This window comes from Hetaerina americana, unplaced genomic scaffold (assembly GCF_022747635.1).
Source record: "Hetaerina americana unplaced genomic scaffold, ioHetAmer1.1.p SCAF_3, whole genome shotgun sequence".
NCBI lineage: Eukaryota > Metazoa > Arthropoda > Insecta > Odonata > Calopterygidae > Hetaerina > Hetaerina americana.
In genome coordinates, this window is record NW_027286874.1 from 5,878,369 (window position 1) to 5,897,908 (window position 19,540).

The 19,540-nt window shown below is 35.9% G+C and overlaps 2 protein-coding genes across 2 annotated transcripts; one reads left to right on the forward strand and one right to left on the reverse strand.

The window, feature by feature from the left end:
- Window positions 1-2,002: 2,002 nt before the first annotated feature.
- LOC139690811 (uncharacterized) lies at window positions 2,003-13,131 on the reverse strand. The gene is made up of 7 exons (XM_071588389.1): window positions 13,018-13,131; window positions 12,526-12,702; window positions 10,188-10,319; window positions 7,401-7,618; window positions 5,888-6,050; window positions 3,221-3,368; window positions 2,003-2,367 (listed from the first exon to the last, which is right to left on the reverse strand). The coding sequence occupies exons 1-7, from the start codon at window positions 13,042-13,044 to the stop codon at window positions 2,249-2,251; spliced, it is 984 nt and encodes a 327-aa protein (XP_071444490.1). The 5' UTR covers window positions 13,045-13,131; the 3' UTR covers window positions 2,003-2,248.
- A 491-nt stretch (window positions 13,132-13,622) lies between these two features.
- Vkor (Vitamin-K epoxide reductase) lies at window positions 13,623-18,917 on the forward strand. The gene is made up of 3 exons (XM_071587630.1): window positions 13,623-13,840; window positions 13,925-14,034; window positions 15,633-18,917. Exons 1-3 carry the CDS (start codon window positions 13,671-13,673, stop codon window positions 15,851-15,853), a joined length of 501 nt encoding a protein of 166 aa, XP_071443731.1. The 5' UTR covers window positions 13,623-13,670; the 3' UTR covers window positions 15,854-18,917.
- The last annotated feature ends 623 nt before the right edge of the window (window positions 18,918-19,540 follow it).

The following is a 19,540-nucleotide window of genomic DNA, read 5'->3' on the forward strand; positions in this document are numbered from 1 at the left end:
AGGGAAAATCTAATGCATACATGTATGTGTATATGTACAGAAAGTGGGAGTAAATTTGTATTAAATGTATAACACGTTGATCTGAATTTCATATGAAAAAAATTAAGTTATTAACATTAAGTTGACGATGAAATTGTGTGGCAGCTATATTTACTTAAATTATAGCCTATGCAACAGAAATGTTAGGAAGGACAGAAGAGTCAGGAAGGGAAGATAAAATACAGAGAATAAAAGAGAGCAGGACCTTAAGCATATCAGGTCTCTCTCTCAAGTGGAAATGTTTTCCGAAAGTTACAATTGGTTGTCCTCCATTGCACTTGTTTGTGAGCATCTTCCTTCATTTGCCAATAACTCCTATTCCTTATCCCATCAAGCATTCCAACCCTCCTTCTTCCCCTTCAACTTTTTCCTCTAACTCCTTAGCAAGCAAATATGGCGTAATATTTGCATCAAACCAACCCTGGGGTTAAAAACTTTGGTTTGTTTTACATATACTATATCCTAACCAAGATGCCTTCCTCCTTTTGATTTCCTTCAGCAGTTTTCTACACTCTTCTATTACTTTCATTACTTCCCCTTTCTTATCCATGACTAAATTTCAAAACTTTTCAAGTAACTTCCATATTAACCATTCATGTTTTGCTACTGTAAGACACCACATTTCAAACAAAGCATTTGGCCAATCTCTTTCTCAGTTCTATTGGAATTCTACCTACTGCCAAAAGTCTTTTAACTTCAACAAAACCTTTCTTATTCATAAATGTCCTCTCTCTTACTTCCTCAGTACAGCTTTCATTCCAAGGTACTCCCAAGACTGAAATGATTCTACTGGCTCAACATTTTTATAATAAACGGATGGCAATGATTGCTTCATTGCTTCTTACTGTCAACACTCGTCTTTCCTACAGTTGTATTCATTTCAGATTCTTTCTCCACTCTGCATCACACACTGTAGCTCTTCTTCCAATTCCATCAGTACTATTTGTTTATGGTCTTTATTCTTTCTCCTCTCACCACAACACTTCTTGAACTCCGAAGGCTTCATTAGTAAGGTCTTCAGTATAGGCATAGGATGTTAGGCAAGGGGGAAGACACTGTCCTCATTACGCATGGGAACCAAAATATTTTTTCAAACCCATTATTTTTTTTGCCAATATTTCCTCAGCTGGATTTCCAGGTGATAGTGAATCACCTAACTTCTCGAAGTGCTTGGTTTGGAGGCAACTAGACAATTTTGAAGGGCTTGGAAAGAAGATGAAAGCACAAAATCATCCACTACACAGTATTATCAGCTTTTGCAGCTGATTTCAAGGTCCTAACAAAAGGGATCCTAATCCTGGATGAGTAACAACTAAACAGAATGTAAATGAAAGGGTCTGTATCAAATCATCCAAGAAAAGAATTCAGAAATCAAGAGATGAAAAAGAAAGGAAAGCAAGCAATCCTGTTCATGTCTCTACATTCTACTCACACATGGGTCCACTGAACTACATCAGTTTTAGTCAAGGGTTGGTTTAGGTTAATGGGGTACAGAACTCCTCAAATGACCTTGTGTCAAGGGAATATACACATTAAGGGGCAGGGAGTAGTGTGGGTGGGCAAAGTTCTCTCCTTGAGTAGTTTTTCCTGAGGTCCAGAAAATTGCTGTCCTTGGGTTTTGGATGGTAGTCTAAAGCCATCACGCAGAATTTTGCACCCACGATTTTTTTGTCGGGCAAATGTTATACCTTCTTGGCTACCACCCTTTAAATAGGAGTTGCGGTTATTTACTTTTGATGAAAGCTGATTTAGTAATTATTTTGATTTTGACATTATTTATATTAAAGTTACAAAGTCAATGACAACATCAAACCAGCAGTTTCCGGTGCTGCTTCTTCAAACCCAATGGTAGACAGACAGTCGAATTTGGAAACTGAATTTTCTAAATCTGATCAAAGATGACATATACATAAGAAATGTTTTATTAAAATTAAAAACCATCTTAATATAAAAGCTTCTCTCTAATAACATTTTTTACATTTGCCAATGTGTACATTACATGATCTGTTATTAACCATGGACATTTAGGAACTTACATTCTTCAGATCATCAAATTAAGAACATTGTGACATACATGACTGAGTAGTCCTTTAAAATACGTAAACACCAACATCATGCCACCAATGACTAGAAATATTAGACTAATTGTGCAACAAATGACATCCATTAAATCATTTGTTTATTAATCAGAAATCCATTACGCCTCCTGTCATTTGAGACATATAGATTCCAGAGCACTATCCAATACATTTTCATAACTGCAGAAAGAATGGACGTATTTTCTTACAGCCTCTCCAGAAACACCACCATTAGAATGAGATGACATTTCTGAGGAAAACAGAAAATTTGTTAAAAACGCATTAAAAACATTAAAATTGGCTCTATGGTGCATATTAATACATTTTGATACAGCTAGGGCCTCAAATAACAGAATTCTGTTATAGCAGTGAGTTTAATTTCTCTGAGTATGACAACAGGCAATGAATTATCCTACTTTTCTTAATTCAGGTGCTTATTCATTACTTTAAAAATGATGTAGATTATTCCAAATACACTTCAACACATGCTTCTGCTCAATCAAATCACTCAGTGAAAGCCCAGAAAGTCCCAACAGATGTAATTTGGCAAGTTAGTCCAACAATCTACAAAGTTTAAGGATAAGGTCCTTTTCCTGCGCAAGGCACAAGTGACCCCCTTCTACGAGTATGTCCACAATTAGCCAGAGGAAACCATGTCATGAAAAGAACCCTCATTTCCAAGGATATCACAAATATTTGCCTTGGATTGCCACATTAGGGTATGATAGAAAAAAACAACAATTAGGGTTTCTCTTTCTTTAATCATGAGAGCTCTAATAAACAATGAGAATTTTAATTTTTTTAGTATGCTAGCTCACACAGACACCCTCAATGATATTCAAATAGCATTCATTAGGAAGGTTCATATGTTATGCTGCAAGATAAAACCAAAGTTTGAATGATATGCTGACTAAATAATAGTCAAATCCAGACAATACGTATCGAGAATCTAAATTCTTATATAAATCTCATGGCTACTTAAGTGTGAAGAGAATTACTCAAACATCAGGTATGTGATGTAATATTATCTAACAACATTGTATAAAAAGGTTGGTCATCACAGAATTAATGGAAATAATCAGCGATCAATATGATTCACTTACTTAACAAGGCTTCCACCAACTCGTTCAGCTCTGTACACATCTGCTGAGTGTTACTGACTAAGAGTGGTAACCATGTAGGAGCTTCACTTTTGTCATCCTCGGGCTCACTCTTCGGCTTCAATGAATCCCAGAACTCATGTTCACCATCCTTATAAAAAAATGAAAAAGGAAACACTGAAAAAAGTTAGCCGTAGATATTGATTTTTCAAACAAAAAAGTCTATCGCACAATTAAGATTGTAGAGACTTGGTTGGTATCAGGTATAAGAATGGAGGGAAAAATGACACATTATTTTGTTCTTAATGTGATGAGAAAAACCAAACCTCAATCCTTACTTTCCAATGAGTTTTCTTTCCAGGCAAGATCCACAATTTTAACTCAAAATCCACGGTCTAATATTGTTTTTGGTATTCATGTTGTTTTCCAGATACAGTCAGTCACTCCTGCCACATCACAGGTATTTTCGATCACACCCTCATCATAGTGTACTGCCTTTATGGATACACTGTTACATCACCCCTCTGCATCCTAATGACAAGCATTCTAACATAAACATGCTACCGCTGTGCCACAGGAAACTGTGAGCATATTTCTGCACCTTCACTAGTTAACCTACTTCTGCATATTTATACCAGCAGTTTATGACACAAATATTATTCTCTATTATACATGTATGTTCTGAATATCAACTTATTATTTAATTGCATTTATGATATTGTTATCATTAATGGTATTCTACTGGTTAAGATAGCTTTTGGATGGACACAGCCTATAAAACTGTACAAACAGTACATTTGCTTGCCTCTCTTAGCAGAATGCAACTTGACATCCAACACTAAAATAAGCCCCTCTTCAAATCTACAAGCTTCCTTCCTCCCTTGTTTTCCTTTTAACATGCCTGCAGTACAGACTTCATAATTTTTTGCCACTTGATTATGCAAGGACTGTCCCAAGAGTAATAGTACTGAGTCAATTTAAAAAGATTTGATACATTCACTCAAAAGTCTTCGAACTAGCACCCTTGTGAGTCCACACAGCACCAGCCAGTTTTGCACACCTCGTATGCCTTCTGGAAGGCGGTGCCCAGAATGCTGCTAAACTCCTTCATCAAAGCCAGTTGTGAAGATTCCACCTAGCCCTACGTCCTTTCAGCATGGATTTGAGGCGGGAGAAGAGGAAGAAGTCAGGTGGGGCATTGCCTAATAAATTTGGATCCTCATTCACATGGTTAAGAAGCTCTTTGCAAATCCCCGAGGGAGTTTCCTTTTGTTCATCAGAGAGCACTTACAGCACCAACTTCACACACAGCTTTTTCATGCCCATGTTTTCAATCAAAAGTCGGTGCACATCACTTTAAAGGGTATTAAGTTCATCAGAAACCATGCATACACTTAATCTGCAACCCATATCCAACAACACCTTCATCCTTGCAAGATTTTTGTCACTTTTTGAGGTCAAAGGGCATCCTGAAGATTCAATGTCTTCAACATCATCTCTACCCTCCCGAAACAACTTGTGCCACTCAAAAACACCCGGTCTACCCATGGCGTTATCAACATAAGCTGCCTTAAGCATGTCATGAGTCTCCTAATTTCATGCAAAATTTGATGGCGCAGCACTGTTCCAACAACTGGTTCATGATGGAGTGTAACAAGGTCACATTTTGGAGGTTTCGTAAAAAACAAATCGCACTCTGCAAAGGCTGAGTCCCAACTGCCACAGGCCTCCAGTGTTTCCTGAGACTCCCCTCCCTCAAACCCAGCCAGAGAAATCACCCCCTGTCCGTTCATTTATCCAGGAAAAAATGTCACACTACTTTTGGGACAAACCTTGTACTAATTTATTTATCGACTTAATTGGGCAAGTTTGAGACTTATAGTCCCTTCTTCCACCTAATCCTTACATTACAGACATTACATTGAAGACAATTACATATAACCAAGCCCTAGGCGGTAATTGAACCTGCTACCTCTGGGTTGGTCGGTGAGGACATTACCCCGCTGCCACCGGGGCCATCAAAGTTGCAAGTGATATTAAGACTCCATTTATAGTGGACGTGTGTCTCCTTAAGCTGAATAAACTTTACCTATTATCTTTCTGATGAATGTAAATCAAACAAGAGTTTCCGAGTTCTAAATTCCAAAAATGCTTAAGCGCCAATAGAAATTTTTATGCCCATGCTTTATCAGCCACAGCTTTTCCCATTACTAAGGTCTACATAACCAAAGTGCTATCAGTGGTTCCCTATAAACTTTTTGTACTCAATTAGGGATACTTAATACCCTTGAATCCCTATTGAAACCACTCCAGGATAAACATGCTAACACCACATTACAAGAAACTCTACACGTTGTCCTCCACCTTTACTACCTAAGATTCCAGAAAAAAATTACATTAAGAAATCCATTAAGGACTAAACAGATAGTACTGAAATATTGCAACTACTATTCATTGACTGGATGAATTTCCAGAAATATATTACCTAACTATTGCTGATGGGAAGATTCAAAGCTTTCCATTTACATGCTATGTAAGGTTATTAATAAAATTATTACAAACTCAATTATGGACATGTTGACTAGGGGAAAATCAACTTTAGTATTGCAGATAATTCAATCGAAACTCTTAACTTAAACTTCATTATTATCTGTAGGTCAAGGCTCTAACCTGGGCAATATACACCTTCAGAGCATTAACAGCCTTCTGGATATTTGAGTTTATTGCCTGAAGGGAAGAGCATAGGCTTGCACTTTCTTCGACCAGCACTCTTTGAGATGAATCCAGCCGCCTTAGACTTTTCCTCAGTATATCTTCTTTTAATGAATTTCTCCTGAATCAACAAAATGGAAAGTTAAATCACACCATATGTATTGGATAGAAAAGCAATAACTTTTACACTAATAAAACCACTTGTCAAGCCCATTCATCATGCTAAACTCAAAAAAGTGAAATTCTGTTAAAGGAAACTTCCACAAAGTGATGACTTAAAATGCTCATGTGACACGAAAAGATCCATAACTTTTTTGAAAGTGTGGCTGACACACTGAGCAAAGTAAGCAGGGGAGTATATAAGAGGATAGCTGAAGGAAAAAGATAGGTTTCCCAGATGGCTCTAGTCCTTTCGACTGGCAACTTCCCAGCTTCCACTATACTCTGTCTTGTGTTGCTTGATAGTGATTAGCACATGCTTGTTTAGTATGTGACTTCATCTAGGGTGTGAACAAACGCCACGGTGCTGTGGATGCCATCACAAACAGAATGTTTGATGCCTTCATTAAATGAAGAACCCAATGTATATTTCCACTGCTCTTTATACATAGTGCTCTTCATTTAATGAACATGAACTTCCACAAAGTTGAGCTGGGAACAATTGAATTCTGTTTGATGCCTATTGAAAGGCCATTGTAGGGCCTCTTCTTCCCATGAGGTACTACTATGGGAGAATGCCATTGATTTGGCTGCAGCTTAGACCAGGTATTTGAACACCCAGAGGTCATGAGTCCCCAATCTACAAGCCCTTCATTTGGGAAAGCTGTACTTCTCTCCGATAAATCTCGAGATGCATGTTCTTCTCTCTGTGCTGTCTCTCATTGCATATCTTGCTCATCAATAATGTTCTGTCAGAGTCGGCCTGCCCAGTGCTCTGGATGCATCTTACACCACAAAGAGAGCATCTTTGCCATATAACTCCTAGCAAACAAGCTTGCTGGGTAAAGGACCCCCCCATCAGGCCTTCTGTCAACTCCATCTGAGCTCACTTTGCTCATGTTCCATTTCTTTTGGCATGCTAACTTCTGCTCGGGCCCCAATCCACGTGGGGTTGATTGTGGATGACCATACTTGATTAGTCTGAGAAACCCAATGAGGTGTACACATTAACACTGGCATAAAGGCTTCACCAGGTATGCAGATATCCAATGGCTCTGAACAAGCATGTTTAATTCAGTCATTTACTACATACACATACATGTATATATTTGTCCATGCCCTAGTCATTTCAATAATCCTGAAATCAAAGAAGGGCATAAGGGTATTCTAACAATTAATTTCATCAAATTCAATATTTCAAACATAGGACAGCTTGCACTGATGAATAAAATAGTATCTAAATGCACATGATAGAATCAAAGCATTAGTATTTAATCAAAGTAAATTAAATGAGCTTATTAAACCATCTTACTGTTCATGAGTATCAGGATTAATTTTAAGATGATTGTTGAGGATTTGAATACTTCCACCTTCCACCAACAACTCTCCATTTTTTGTTGTTTTTGATGAAGCAGTGTACATAATTTTTCTGAGCTCATCTTTGAGGGCGGAGACTTCTTGTTGCGCCTTCTGCAGAGGAAATCTCTCCAGCTGTGATCGCCTTCGCCATTTTAACCTCTCCTCCAAAACCTGAAGCATGGATGGCACAAAAAAATATCATGTGAATGTATGTACGAGGGTCATCCGGAAAGTAGTACCCGTTCGTGCCGCATGAAGTGCTGACGACGCGAGTAGCCGCTGGACGAGGTCAGATAGCTTCAGTGGCTTGTCTGCCTTCTCTGAGCCAAGTTGCGTGACGCTAGCATTGCCTGTGTTGTTTCTGTGATTGTTTACAATGTTTAAAAAAATTGAGAACGCCGCCAGTTGTGAAGTGAGGGCAGTGATTAAATTCCTCAATGCAAGAAACGTTCGCCCATGTGATATTCATCGCCAATTAAAGGAGGTGTATGGAGACAATGTAATGGACGAGTCGTCTGTTCGGCGGTGGTGTCGCAACTTCAACATGGGGAGGGGGAACACACACGACGATGAGCGTTCGGGGAGACCGTCTGTCATTACAGACCAACTGGTGAGCTCAGTTGACGAATTCGTGAGGAACGATCGGCGCGTCACAATTGATGACATCTGTGAGCATTTTCCCAATGTTTCTCGAACAATTGTTCATGAAATTGTTAAACACCATCTGCATTATGCAAAAATTTGTGCAAGATGGGTCCCTCGCGTATCTCAATGAGCTGGCGGCGAAGGACTATGCAGCAGGAATACAGAAACTTGTCACACGTTATGACAAATGCCTTAATTTGCTTGGAGATTATGTTGAGAAGTAGTTTAAAGTATCCTCTTTCAAATAAAATTTTTTATGTTTGTTAATATTTACTTTTGTGTCTTTATTTCACGAACGGGTACTACTTTCCGGATGACCCTCGTATATCAAATTACATGACTGAAAAGTTTTCTTAGCTGCTATCTCATCAAAAGCCTATGCAATGACATCATATATATGAAAGATTTGCAGTGAAAAAATCATTTTCCCCAAATGGGTTCCTGGTCAAGGATAAAAGAATGTGGAAATTTTTTTATTATGAGTGATCATAAGAAAATATCAAACAAAATACACACATAAAAATATAATAATAAATAAATGCTACATTAAGGTCCTCTTTCCTCTACTCAAAACTAAATAATTTTAAATAATCATCTAGTTTTTTAAATGTTTCACCTGATTAGTAAAACAAGACAGGATGGCAGGGCGAATATCTAATTTATTCAATTAAACTTTGGATATGCCATGACAGTAACTTTCAACGGAACCATCCACTAATGCAGTTTAAAATGCAACAATTTTAAAGAGTAAAAATCAAAGGTAGAACACCTTAGTGTTTGAATATGGGCTTTAACCATGTGAACTATGGTGCAACGCACACAATTTTGTCATAATATCTGGTTTCTTTAAAGGACTCAAAATTTCACAGCCTAAAAGGATACCTTGGTAGCTTAACTGGCTAAAGCACTCTGCTGGACATTGAGGGACCCGGGTTCGAATGTCGATCAAGGCAAATTATTTTTACATTATGATATTGTTGCAATACAATTTTTTAATAAGAAATTAACCATCCATTGACATATAAATCCCAGGACAATGTTTATCCTTGTCACTAGCATAATGCGTCAAACACTATATTTTATGAAATAAATTAATTTGCGGCATAACCTTGAGACAGAATGGCATGCTGAAACAATTAGAATAAATTATGACACCCCACTGTTTACCCAATCTCACCATCTCTTACTTCTGTGACTACTTTCTCCCTCCCTTCCCCAACTTGAGTTATCCTAAAATGTATGGAATAACCATTGGAATGAGTTAATGTGTTCTTACGTGAAGATGCCATAATAGGCAAAACCAGTCATACGATAAACCGTGCCCAGCAGGAGAAACTATGTGTGTTTTATTTTGATTGTCACCATTATATTCAATGTTTAATATAGAGGCAAGTGGAGCATGATTCCAAATTGCTGAGCACATAGATGTAACAAAGATGAAGTAGATGCTATGCGAAGTTTGCGAGAAATCTCATGGAAGGTGAGGGAGGCACAATAAATGCCTGGGGACATGAAAACCAAAGAATGTCCCCCGAATGCAATTTAACATAATAACAATAATGGTCAGCCTTGGTGGCAGTAGATTTAACTGTCTTCATCGGTAAAGCCCAAGGTCACTGTTTGATTTCTACCGAGGGCTTTTCTCCACCACCTATGGCTTGGGCGTCATTGTGCCTGTATGCTTTGTTACTTCATGCTACCATTTTGATCGAAAAGTATGTGCATAATTCGATGCCCTCCTTGTTTGTATTAAATAAATTATTATTAACAAGAATGTTTCCAGAAATTTATGAATTTTAAGATGTTCAAATAAAGCAAGTATCTCAATAAATGACACAGTTTCAGGTGTAACATGGTGGAAATTCTTCATGATGAAAGAAGGCACTTTGCTTTTTCACATTATTTTTTTTATTACGACCTAGGTTTTGTTACAACCTGAACATGTTTTTATTTTTATTTTAAGTGGAAAAGCAAAGTGTCTCCTTTCATCAAAGCAATTATCTCCTTTTTTGCGATAAGATATAAAGAAAGAAGGGAATTATAAGGATTTTTATGGTTAATATCCTTCACTAAGTGCTAGTGCAACACTACAAACCTTCTTTCTCAATCGTTCCTGTTCTTGTGAACTGGCTTCAACTTTTGCAAGGAGGTTTTCTTCTCTAAGTTTCAGATTTGTTATAAGGGTAGCTTGCTTGGAGCAGTCAGCCTCAAGTCGGTATTTGGCCTGCTGTGGAGAAGTATAAGTACATCAATGTTGTATGAACACCCTCTCACATCATGTACAAATACATGTGTTAAATAACTGAAACCACATAGGGGACGAACACTAAAGAGACACAGACACATGCAAGAAGGGCACTCACTGTTTTTCATACACAATACATAAAAATGCCGTGCCTCCAAAGTATTTCTAAGAATACAGCGAGTCCAAGAATATCCTTTTCATATGTTTAAGTTATCCTGGAATATAACAGGAATAATTGCATCTCTTGCTCTAGATACAGTTGATTCACATAATTCATGGAGAAACAATGTTATAAAATGTAAGAGGCATTGCGAAAAGTCATAGTTATAACATTATTCAAGAATTAGCTTTTAGAGAATTCCTGGTCATCCTAACTTAGCTCCTAATGGTGCATCTCCTCCAGTGATTTCCAATATTATACATTATCACATCTGGGAGTTTTTATTCATTGATACTCATGCATTTACTATTGCATTGACATTTCAATATGGGTAATAATTAAGGCCAAGTTTGTCATAAATATCCCATTTTATCAGGGAAATTCGAAGAGTAGAGTAAAACTGACCATAAAATGAGCCATACCCAAGATAGGTGACCAGTAATGAAACTAGGCCAGGAATCACTATGGTTTGCAGTTCCCCAGGAGAGGTCAACAGCTGCATCTCCTTAGAAGCATTTATTAATGCATACTTTCATTCTGATGATAGTCCAAATTATGAATACATTCATCACTATCAGTTTGAATACAATTCCTCAAACAAATAATAGTTTGTAAATTTTGGCTACAATTATACACTTGACACTTATACTACCATGGAAATGTTGATGGAACTGATGTATACGAGTATTACATGCATACTTTCTTAACTTGTGATTCAATAATGGAAAAAAACTTGTTATTCACTCATCTGGATTCACACAAACAGGTATATACCAAATCAGATTCACAGTTATAAGTCAAAAGGCTGGTTTGATATGCGAGGGTAGAGTTCACCCAATACTAAGCCTATGGTTTAGCAGGTAGATCTAGTACACAGCTTGAATGAAGCTGAGGGTGCCCAGAGGCACCTCCAGGAATCAAACCAACAATCTCCTGAAATTTACAATGTTATGGCAACCAGAAATGTTTTTTTCAATGTTTCCTTAAGCTTCAAGTTTGCATAGAACATTCAATCGGACATGTATGTTGTCTTAATCCCTCAAATATGTATTTTCCTGCGTTGAAAACCACTTTTTTCAGAAACTATGACTGGTAACCATAGACAGGGCCCACTTTCCATATTCTGTACCCTCTAGAGTAGGTTAGACTTCCATGTCCATTTCTTACCACTGGGCTTCACTAATCCACCTCCCTTCCAACCTTCTATCACTGAACATGTATTGGGTACATAATGAAAATTCATGGTCGACTTTAGTCAATATTAAAACAACTCTAGGGAGTCCTTCATGATGACAAGTAAACTGATATAAATTAACTAGAAGGTGCGATGTCATGGTAAACAAGTACGTATACTATACAAGATATGTTAGATCCAATAAAGTTCTAACACCAAGGGCCATCGTCAACTTATGGTCATGCTTACATACCATTTCTTAAAAGCATTTAGGAAGGGTTCGACAATAAACCATTGACAGGACTTTCATAGCCCTCCCTAGAATATTATTATAATTCCAATTAAGAGTTTTTTAAAATACAAGAAATGTGATTTCTTAAGAAAATAAAGTTAAGAAAACTATCACTTCGCATAAGAGTTTGCGTATTATTATCCCTTTCTCTTCCAACAAAGGTACAAATTCACTAACAATGTAATTAGTCCGGCAAACTTTAGTGTAATTAACTAAACTGGTTGGACTTCTACCGATGAGTCCCTCCATTCAAAGAAAAGTCCTCACTATCCCTGTTGCCAATAGCAGAGGTTCTTCTTCAAGAATTCTTCGCTCCCTGAATTAACCTAAATGTCACCATGTTCTAAACATATCTGAGTTAATTTAAATAGAAGAAATGACTTTCTATAATACTAAATTCTGTTCTTAAATATCTGCATGAACTTTTTATAATTTAAATGCCTTTGATTGCATTATGCAGAAACGTTTAAAATTATATAAAAACAATTCTTATACACAAACATGATGAGTGTAGTGAACCGCAAAGGCTTGTGATCTTCGGATTTTTGAACAACAGGCATACCTTTAGCTCTCTTATTTCAACCGCCTGCTGCGCAAATGACTCATTTAAGTCATTCTTCTCTTGGAAAGTGATGTGATAGAGATCTAGTAAACCACGGACAGCTTTGGAAAATTGAGTTATAAACTCACTTTTCCGAGTTTTGATGTCTTCCTCCCACAAACTTAGCAATTGTAATTCCTGCAATGAAAATACTTTTTATACAACGCTTGCCATTTGTATGATAATTTTTTAAGCAATGGAGGAATCATGTGTATAAGACGCAACTAAAGGAGATGGGAGAAGAAAAGCATATCATAACCGTTTTCACAAATTCCATTACTCTCTCACGTAAGCCCGACAATCTAAAGCTATGCAGTACATCGAATTTGAATGGGTTAATAATGCACATATATACATAAGAACGCAACAACTGGCCATGAAACAGAATTTACTTTGCGCAAGGTAACCCCAAAATTTGGATTTTTGTCCTAAATTCAAAATCTAAGAACTTACTTCCACAATTGTATCCATTTCAATCATCTGCAGTGTCGTGAATTTAAATTTTGTTGTATTTAGAATAAATTATGTCATAACCTTTTAACGCAGATTGACTATCATACGCGTTAGTTAATCCAAACTCTTTCCAGTAGCAATTGCTCAGCTAAAATTCACACTATCGCGCGCATTTCCCCTAAGGACAACGTTGCCAAGTTTTGAAAAACAATGAATGCGATATGGGATCCGATTAATCCACAATAGGATTACGATTGCCATGTGTATGGGGTTATTTTTTTTCCAGCTGTTTAGTTTCAAATAATACTGTAATTTCCGACTTTTATGTTTTATATTAGTGTTTATCAGGAATGTAGAAATGTGTACCACCCAGCTTATAGTTGGGTCTTAACGTAAACTTAGAGAACGCTTAATCGAAATACATTCATTTGATTTTTCCTAATGAAAAATAATTGGACACAATTAATCAAAAATTATGTTATTACAACATTTTAAAATTTGTGCCATTCACGATGACTGACGACAACATAGCACAATTGCACTTCTGTACCGATAGGCTTTTGTTTATTACTTTTTAGTATAGCTTATTGTCGTTTGGTGTTGTAGTCGTTGAACATACTACGTGGGAGATTTGTAAATTAGCCGAACTAAATATGAAGAAATTTACGACTCTTTTTAACGGTATACTTTTTATGTGCATCTGTGGAGTGCTCTTGTCTTACTATGCTTATGTGGTAGAAACCAGTAAAGAAGAGGATGAAAATTATGAGGCTATGTGCGATATCAGTGAGCACATGAGCTGCACCAAGGCCTTCACATCCAGGTTTTTAAAACAAGTTTGACCTTCTTGTTGCGTTTAACGTTAAAAAGTAGTTTTCTTACGTTGTTTTTATTTACCAAAATTTAGATATGGAAAAGGATTTGGATTCGTCGGGCCAGTTCTCGGAGAACATTCCATTTTTAATCAACCAAATAGCGTCTATGGAATATCATTTTATTGCCTCATCGGAGCTTTAAGTAAGCATTTTACATCCTTTCGCCTAAAAATTAACATATCGTATGAGTGGCCGTGCATATAGTGTGTCACTACTCAAAGACGCGCATTCGGACCCTCATAAAAACTATATTGTTTATAACCTCGCAAAAACGTTTTATGTGGGAAAGTTCCAGTTTCTTATTCTTAAAGTGTATTTTAATTATTCATAACTATATGACGTAATAAGTCCTAATATGGTTGTCATAAAGCGTTAATGCGATACAAACTTGAATAGTTGCTTTGCTCAGAGTAATGCATACTGACATTTGTTGTTGATGTGCTAAATGTCATCTTCATAAGCCTCGGATACATTATCCCTACAAAGCATAGCCCGAAGAGCACTCTTCTTATGCACTTCTCATTAATAATGGCAGCATTTCATGACATGGTCATTTATCACCCTACATCCCCTGTTTTTAGCACAAATATTCCTCAAGTATGCCTTACCCACTCAATGATTTGCCATGCATGCTTCTTCTGGCACACTATTCTTTTCTTATATACTCCACATAAGACCAATTAAGCAGTAATTCTTCCCTCCTCCTTTATCAAATATGACTACATATATTATTGATGACTTTATCCTTAATGTCAGTTTCTCTGTTGGCTCACATAAGCTATCCGGAGACTCCTGTATATTTGTAGCCTCTCAGCCAGCAATATATACCACATCACCAGCATACAAAGAACTTACATCTCCAACTCTTACAACTACATCTCCAATCCTCACAACTACGTTATCCTTGCATCCATTTCTCACCCATTCCAATACTATAAGCAATGAGCAGCTATGGTGATGACACATCCTTGTCTCACTCAAGCCAGGCTTCATTTCGAACCAGTCACTCTGGTTGCCATTCACTCTGGCAATCGCTTTGCTATTTTCCTTAATTTCTTTTGTAGTATTTAATAACTGCTCATTAATTCCATATTCTATCAAAACCTTCCTCAAATTTCCATGATTTTTCACTTAGGTATTAATTCTCCCATTAGGGAAATGCCCAATATACTCTCTATTGTAAAAACATACATTCCTCAAGTACTCACTGAAGTGTAAACAATTGGTCAATTCACCCCCTACTGGACATAAAATCACATTGCACTTCGTAGATTTGGCCCAGGGTAGCCTTGCTATCAAAACTATATCTAGAGTACTCAAAAAGACTAATTTCTCCATTATTCTTATATTCTATATTTTTCTCCTTCTCTTTGCTCAAAAGTGCATTGATGCAAGCATGCATGCTTCCAATTAGTTCATGCAGCTCAAGTTTGCAAGCTTAAGTTAAACTTTATGCAGATGAGTCATCAGTAATCAGCAACCACACTTCAAAATTTTACTTGATGTAGCATTTAGCCTTTACCTTTTCCGTTTTTCATTATTCCTACTGATTTATCAACCAAATTTTCCCTTTTATAAATGCCCATGGAGAATCATTGTCACCATCTTTTCTTATCAAGAATTTTCAAAAACCTTGCCTTAAGTGAGAGCCTTTTTGTCATGTAGTCGAGGAATGAAACTCATGAATTCAAATGTATGTTGGTACATATGCTTAAATGTAGAATTATTTCTCTATTCCAGCTTTCTTGGACTCTTCTTTGGCATCAAGGATTCAGTTTTGGATCAGTCTCTTCTCCAACATAGGCTCAGCGTATCTTGCCTACATACTTGCTTTTATTTTGCATGATTTCTGTGTAGTTTGTGTTTCAACTTATTTTGTCAATCTTGTGATTACTGTTCTCACTTATCTAAGGTTTAAAAACTTGAAGAACCATCGTACTCCACACCATAAGATGAATTAAGAGACTAATTGCTGTGGAATGATTTAAAAGCATATATGGAGAATCATATTTCTATGTACGAGCTATATTTATTTCTATATATGATGTGATAGATAGGGTATATATTAAGGTTGGTAGATTATTTTATGCATAAATGTTATACAAATATATTTTCAGGTATATACCTTAAAGTAAAATAAGTAAACTGTGTGTGCAGTCATGGAAAGTCATGAAAATGTATTGGTATTCCAAAGTATCATGAATGATAACTAAAGTGAACAATTTTTGAGACTGACTATGTTTATGGCTAAGGAGTCATTCAAGAGTTCCTCATTGTTCCTTAAATTATTTGAGTCTGAGGTTAATATAATGAAAATTTGAGGACTAGTAGAATAAAACAAATTTTTATTTATCGCATAGATAGTTACTCTATGCTTTAATTTCAACTTTTGCCGAATTTTCCGCCCGAAGATTTTCATCTTTATAAAGTTAACCAAAGTCATAAAAATGTAAGGGTTTTCCGTGCAACCCAGGACTGTCTTTCAAATAATTAATTCCACCGCATAAAAATAACCTTGTACACTTGCATGTACTTGTTTGTGTGATTTTTATGGTTCAAGAAAATTAGTTAGTGAAATAAGGTTACATCTTTTCATTGTTTTAACTGCTACCATTGAGCCATAAAAGTGTTTGTTGTTGAATGCATACGATATGTTTTAATGGAATCGCCATCTTATACCAAAGACTTGATTTCACAAAATGAGAGGATTGGAGATTCTGGTTTGCTGATTCATGTTTGCTCCCATATAAAAACGGAACTTAAGTCTCTCCTGTGTGTAAAGGATTGCCTGAATTTTGTTATCCAGTTTTTATTCCCAAGAAGACTCTGAATGTTTGCCATGACAATGTGTGCACAGTTGTGAGTTGACATTCTACGGGCCTTCTATGCCAAATTCTTGTGATGTCTTGGGGAAAATTCTCAGGCAACTGTGTATATTTGAGGAAAGTTTCCTAAGATATATGGAAAACCAGTACAATATAGTTTTCTAATTTTATTCCACATTTCCAATATTTTCCATCATGATTATAATGATAAGTATCAGTTTTTGTAACCCAATACATTATTATTATTTGAGGCCAAGTGACTTGTAGAAAGCAAGCATTAGGGTTCTTGACTTTAAAATGCACTCACTACTTCCTATATTATCTACAATTTTGTCAGTTTTTGCTTAAAGATGATGATATTTTATCCTATTTTTTTATTTTGTACAATTTTTTCTGTCCTTACAAGTATAACCCAGCTTGTTAGCTCTGGGAAGTTTCATATACTTGTTCCTTTGATTTTTATCATCCCCCACTACTTAAGAATATGCATCCTGTCATATTTCCTGCCCGACCCTTAAAAGAAGACTCTCATGATCTTGATCATTCCAGTAAAGATTATTAAGTCTCTACTATGTAAAATGTTAATGTGCTGGCTGGTATATTTGGTGTTCTCTGTTAGATGTGATATTATATTCAAATCTAAGTGTAGAATGTATGTGGTCAAGTAATAGTAACAATTCAACATAAGTAACTAATCAGCCTCAGTTTTAATGTTCCTATTTATTGTAATTAAGTCTATTTAATCATACACTCACAAAATGGAGTTTCATTTTGTCGGTGGAAAGTAATTTTGCATTCACTGATTCTATCCTGATGGCATATTTTAAGCATATTATAAGACTTGTATCTATATATGGCCTTGGTGTGACACATGTGAAAATCAGGAAACAAAACATAAAAGACCTAAGATCTCAAGTTTTCATTGCATTTAAGTACATTTCAAATAGTATTACACATATCTCACATGTGAGAAGACAGCGATGATCACTTATGTTCAGAGTTTCCATGATAAAGCAGAAACCACCATCGGAAAAGTTAATGCCGTTGTATTTGAAGTGTCCCCTTAAATTCTACCAATGTGATAGGCCATAGGCAGCTTGCCCAATTTATTTTAAATAGATAAATATGATGAATGATGCCATTATTTTCATGACAAGCAATTAGGTCATTTACTATGGGTATTACTTTCTGTGCACTTTGTAAATTTTATAATTGATAATGATTGTTAAGATTTGTATCTTATTTTTAAGGTTGTCCAGGTATCTGTTTTTACTGTCATCAGTGAATGCCATTGAGAACCTGTTGTTTAGGCTGTCACTGCCACTACTTTGTTCCATGACTCTTCATTCCTATTTGTTTTCAGCTGCCATTGTCTTAATTTGTATGACTATTACATTGTTCTGAATGTATATACATTTTCAAAACGGCGACTAAATAATTTTGTTCAGTAATTACTCTTTCTTAATACATTAGTTACAATGTTAATATTAGCTTTATTCATCTTATCAAAGATTATTATCTAAAATAGTAAACGTAAAGAAATTTCCGTCCTTCGAAAGACTCTTCATTCAAAAAATTTGAAGAAGAGCATTTTTAATGGGTAATGTACAATCACTAAATTCATAAGAAAAACATTATTTTATAATTTTTTGACGAAGTCTAGTTTCTGCCAACTTGTGGACGAAAGATGACAGGCTTTAGAGGCATTACTCTTATGAAAATAGATGAGTTCAGTGTATCAACTCATGTTAGTATGCCTTTCCAAATTAGGAATTCCTATAATTGTTAATGAAAGAGAGATCCTAACATTTAGTTTTGCATAAGTTTTCTTTCACTTTGTTCCCATGACATTAAATATTCTAGTCGCAGGTTACATTAGAGCAATTATTTATTTACAAACAAATTTGGTTCAGTTTCAAATCATAATTACTTGGAGTAGTATACTTGTAGTAGTTGAGAATGAAATAAAAAATGATTTGACCGAGTATGTATGATGGTCAGAGTGGTATATAACCTCATTGGGAGGAAAATGTTGAGATAAATATTCATTGCACTCTATTCAAATGTATGGAGTTTGGGGGGAACAATTGATGACTATCATTATGCTTTTGTTCATGCATCTATTGCTAATGTTTTAATTTTGTCATGTCTTGTGATATATTTGTATAAATGTGGAAATATAAGCAGTATCTAAAATTTATCAGATTTTTATTTTTGTGAGCAAAAGGAAGTTACACTGACGGCTTGTTTTACATGAAGCACAAAAAGAGGCAAGCATTCTTTACATCAAGCTAGTAAACCATAATTGTCTTTTGCAACCTCAGACTTCAGAAAATTAGTTTTACCTCATTTAATTGTATCCTATGTTTCTACTCTGGGTATAAGTTGCATTCCTTATCTTTTGAATTATATTCTTATTTTCCTTTCCTTCTAGTATATATGTGCTTCCATTTGTAGATACATAATCAAATACTTTAATTTTATTAGTTGGGGCATTTTTTGCGCAAGAAAGTAATCATTACTTTCAGTGCACTTGACATGGTTAAGAAGTCTTGGATTGGGTCTCACCCTATGTAACTCAATAGCTGAAGGGCATCAGGGTTTTCCAGGGAAGTGAGTGAACAATAAGTTCTACAATTTCCCATTGAGTTAGCTTTGAAGAATGCCATCATTTGTATGTTCTGTTGGAATTCCCAAAATCCTTGGGATTATCGTCCATTAGGTTTGGATGTCTTTTTTTCATGAGCTGTCAGAGTTATTTGTCCTTGGGCTGGAGAACAAATGTTGCCTCGATCTTTCAGTTACATGGTCATGGATAGTTCC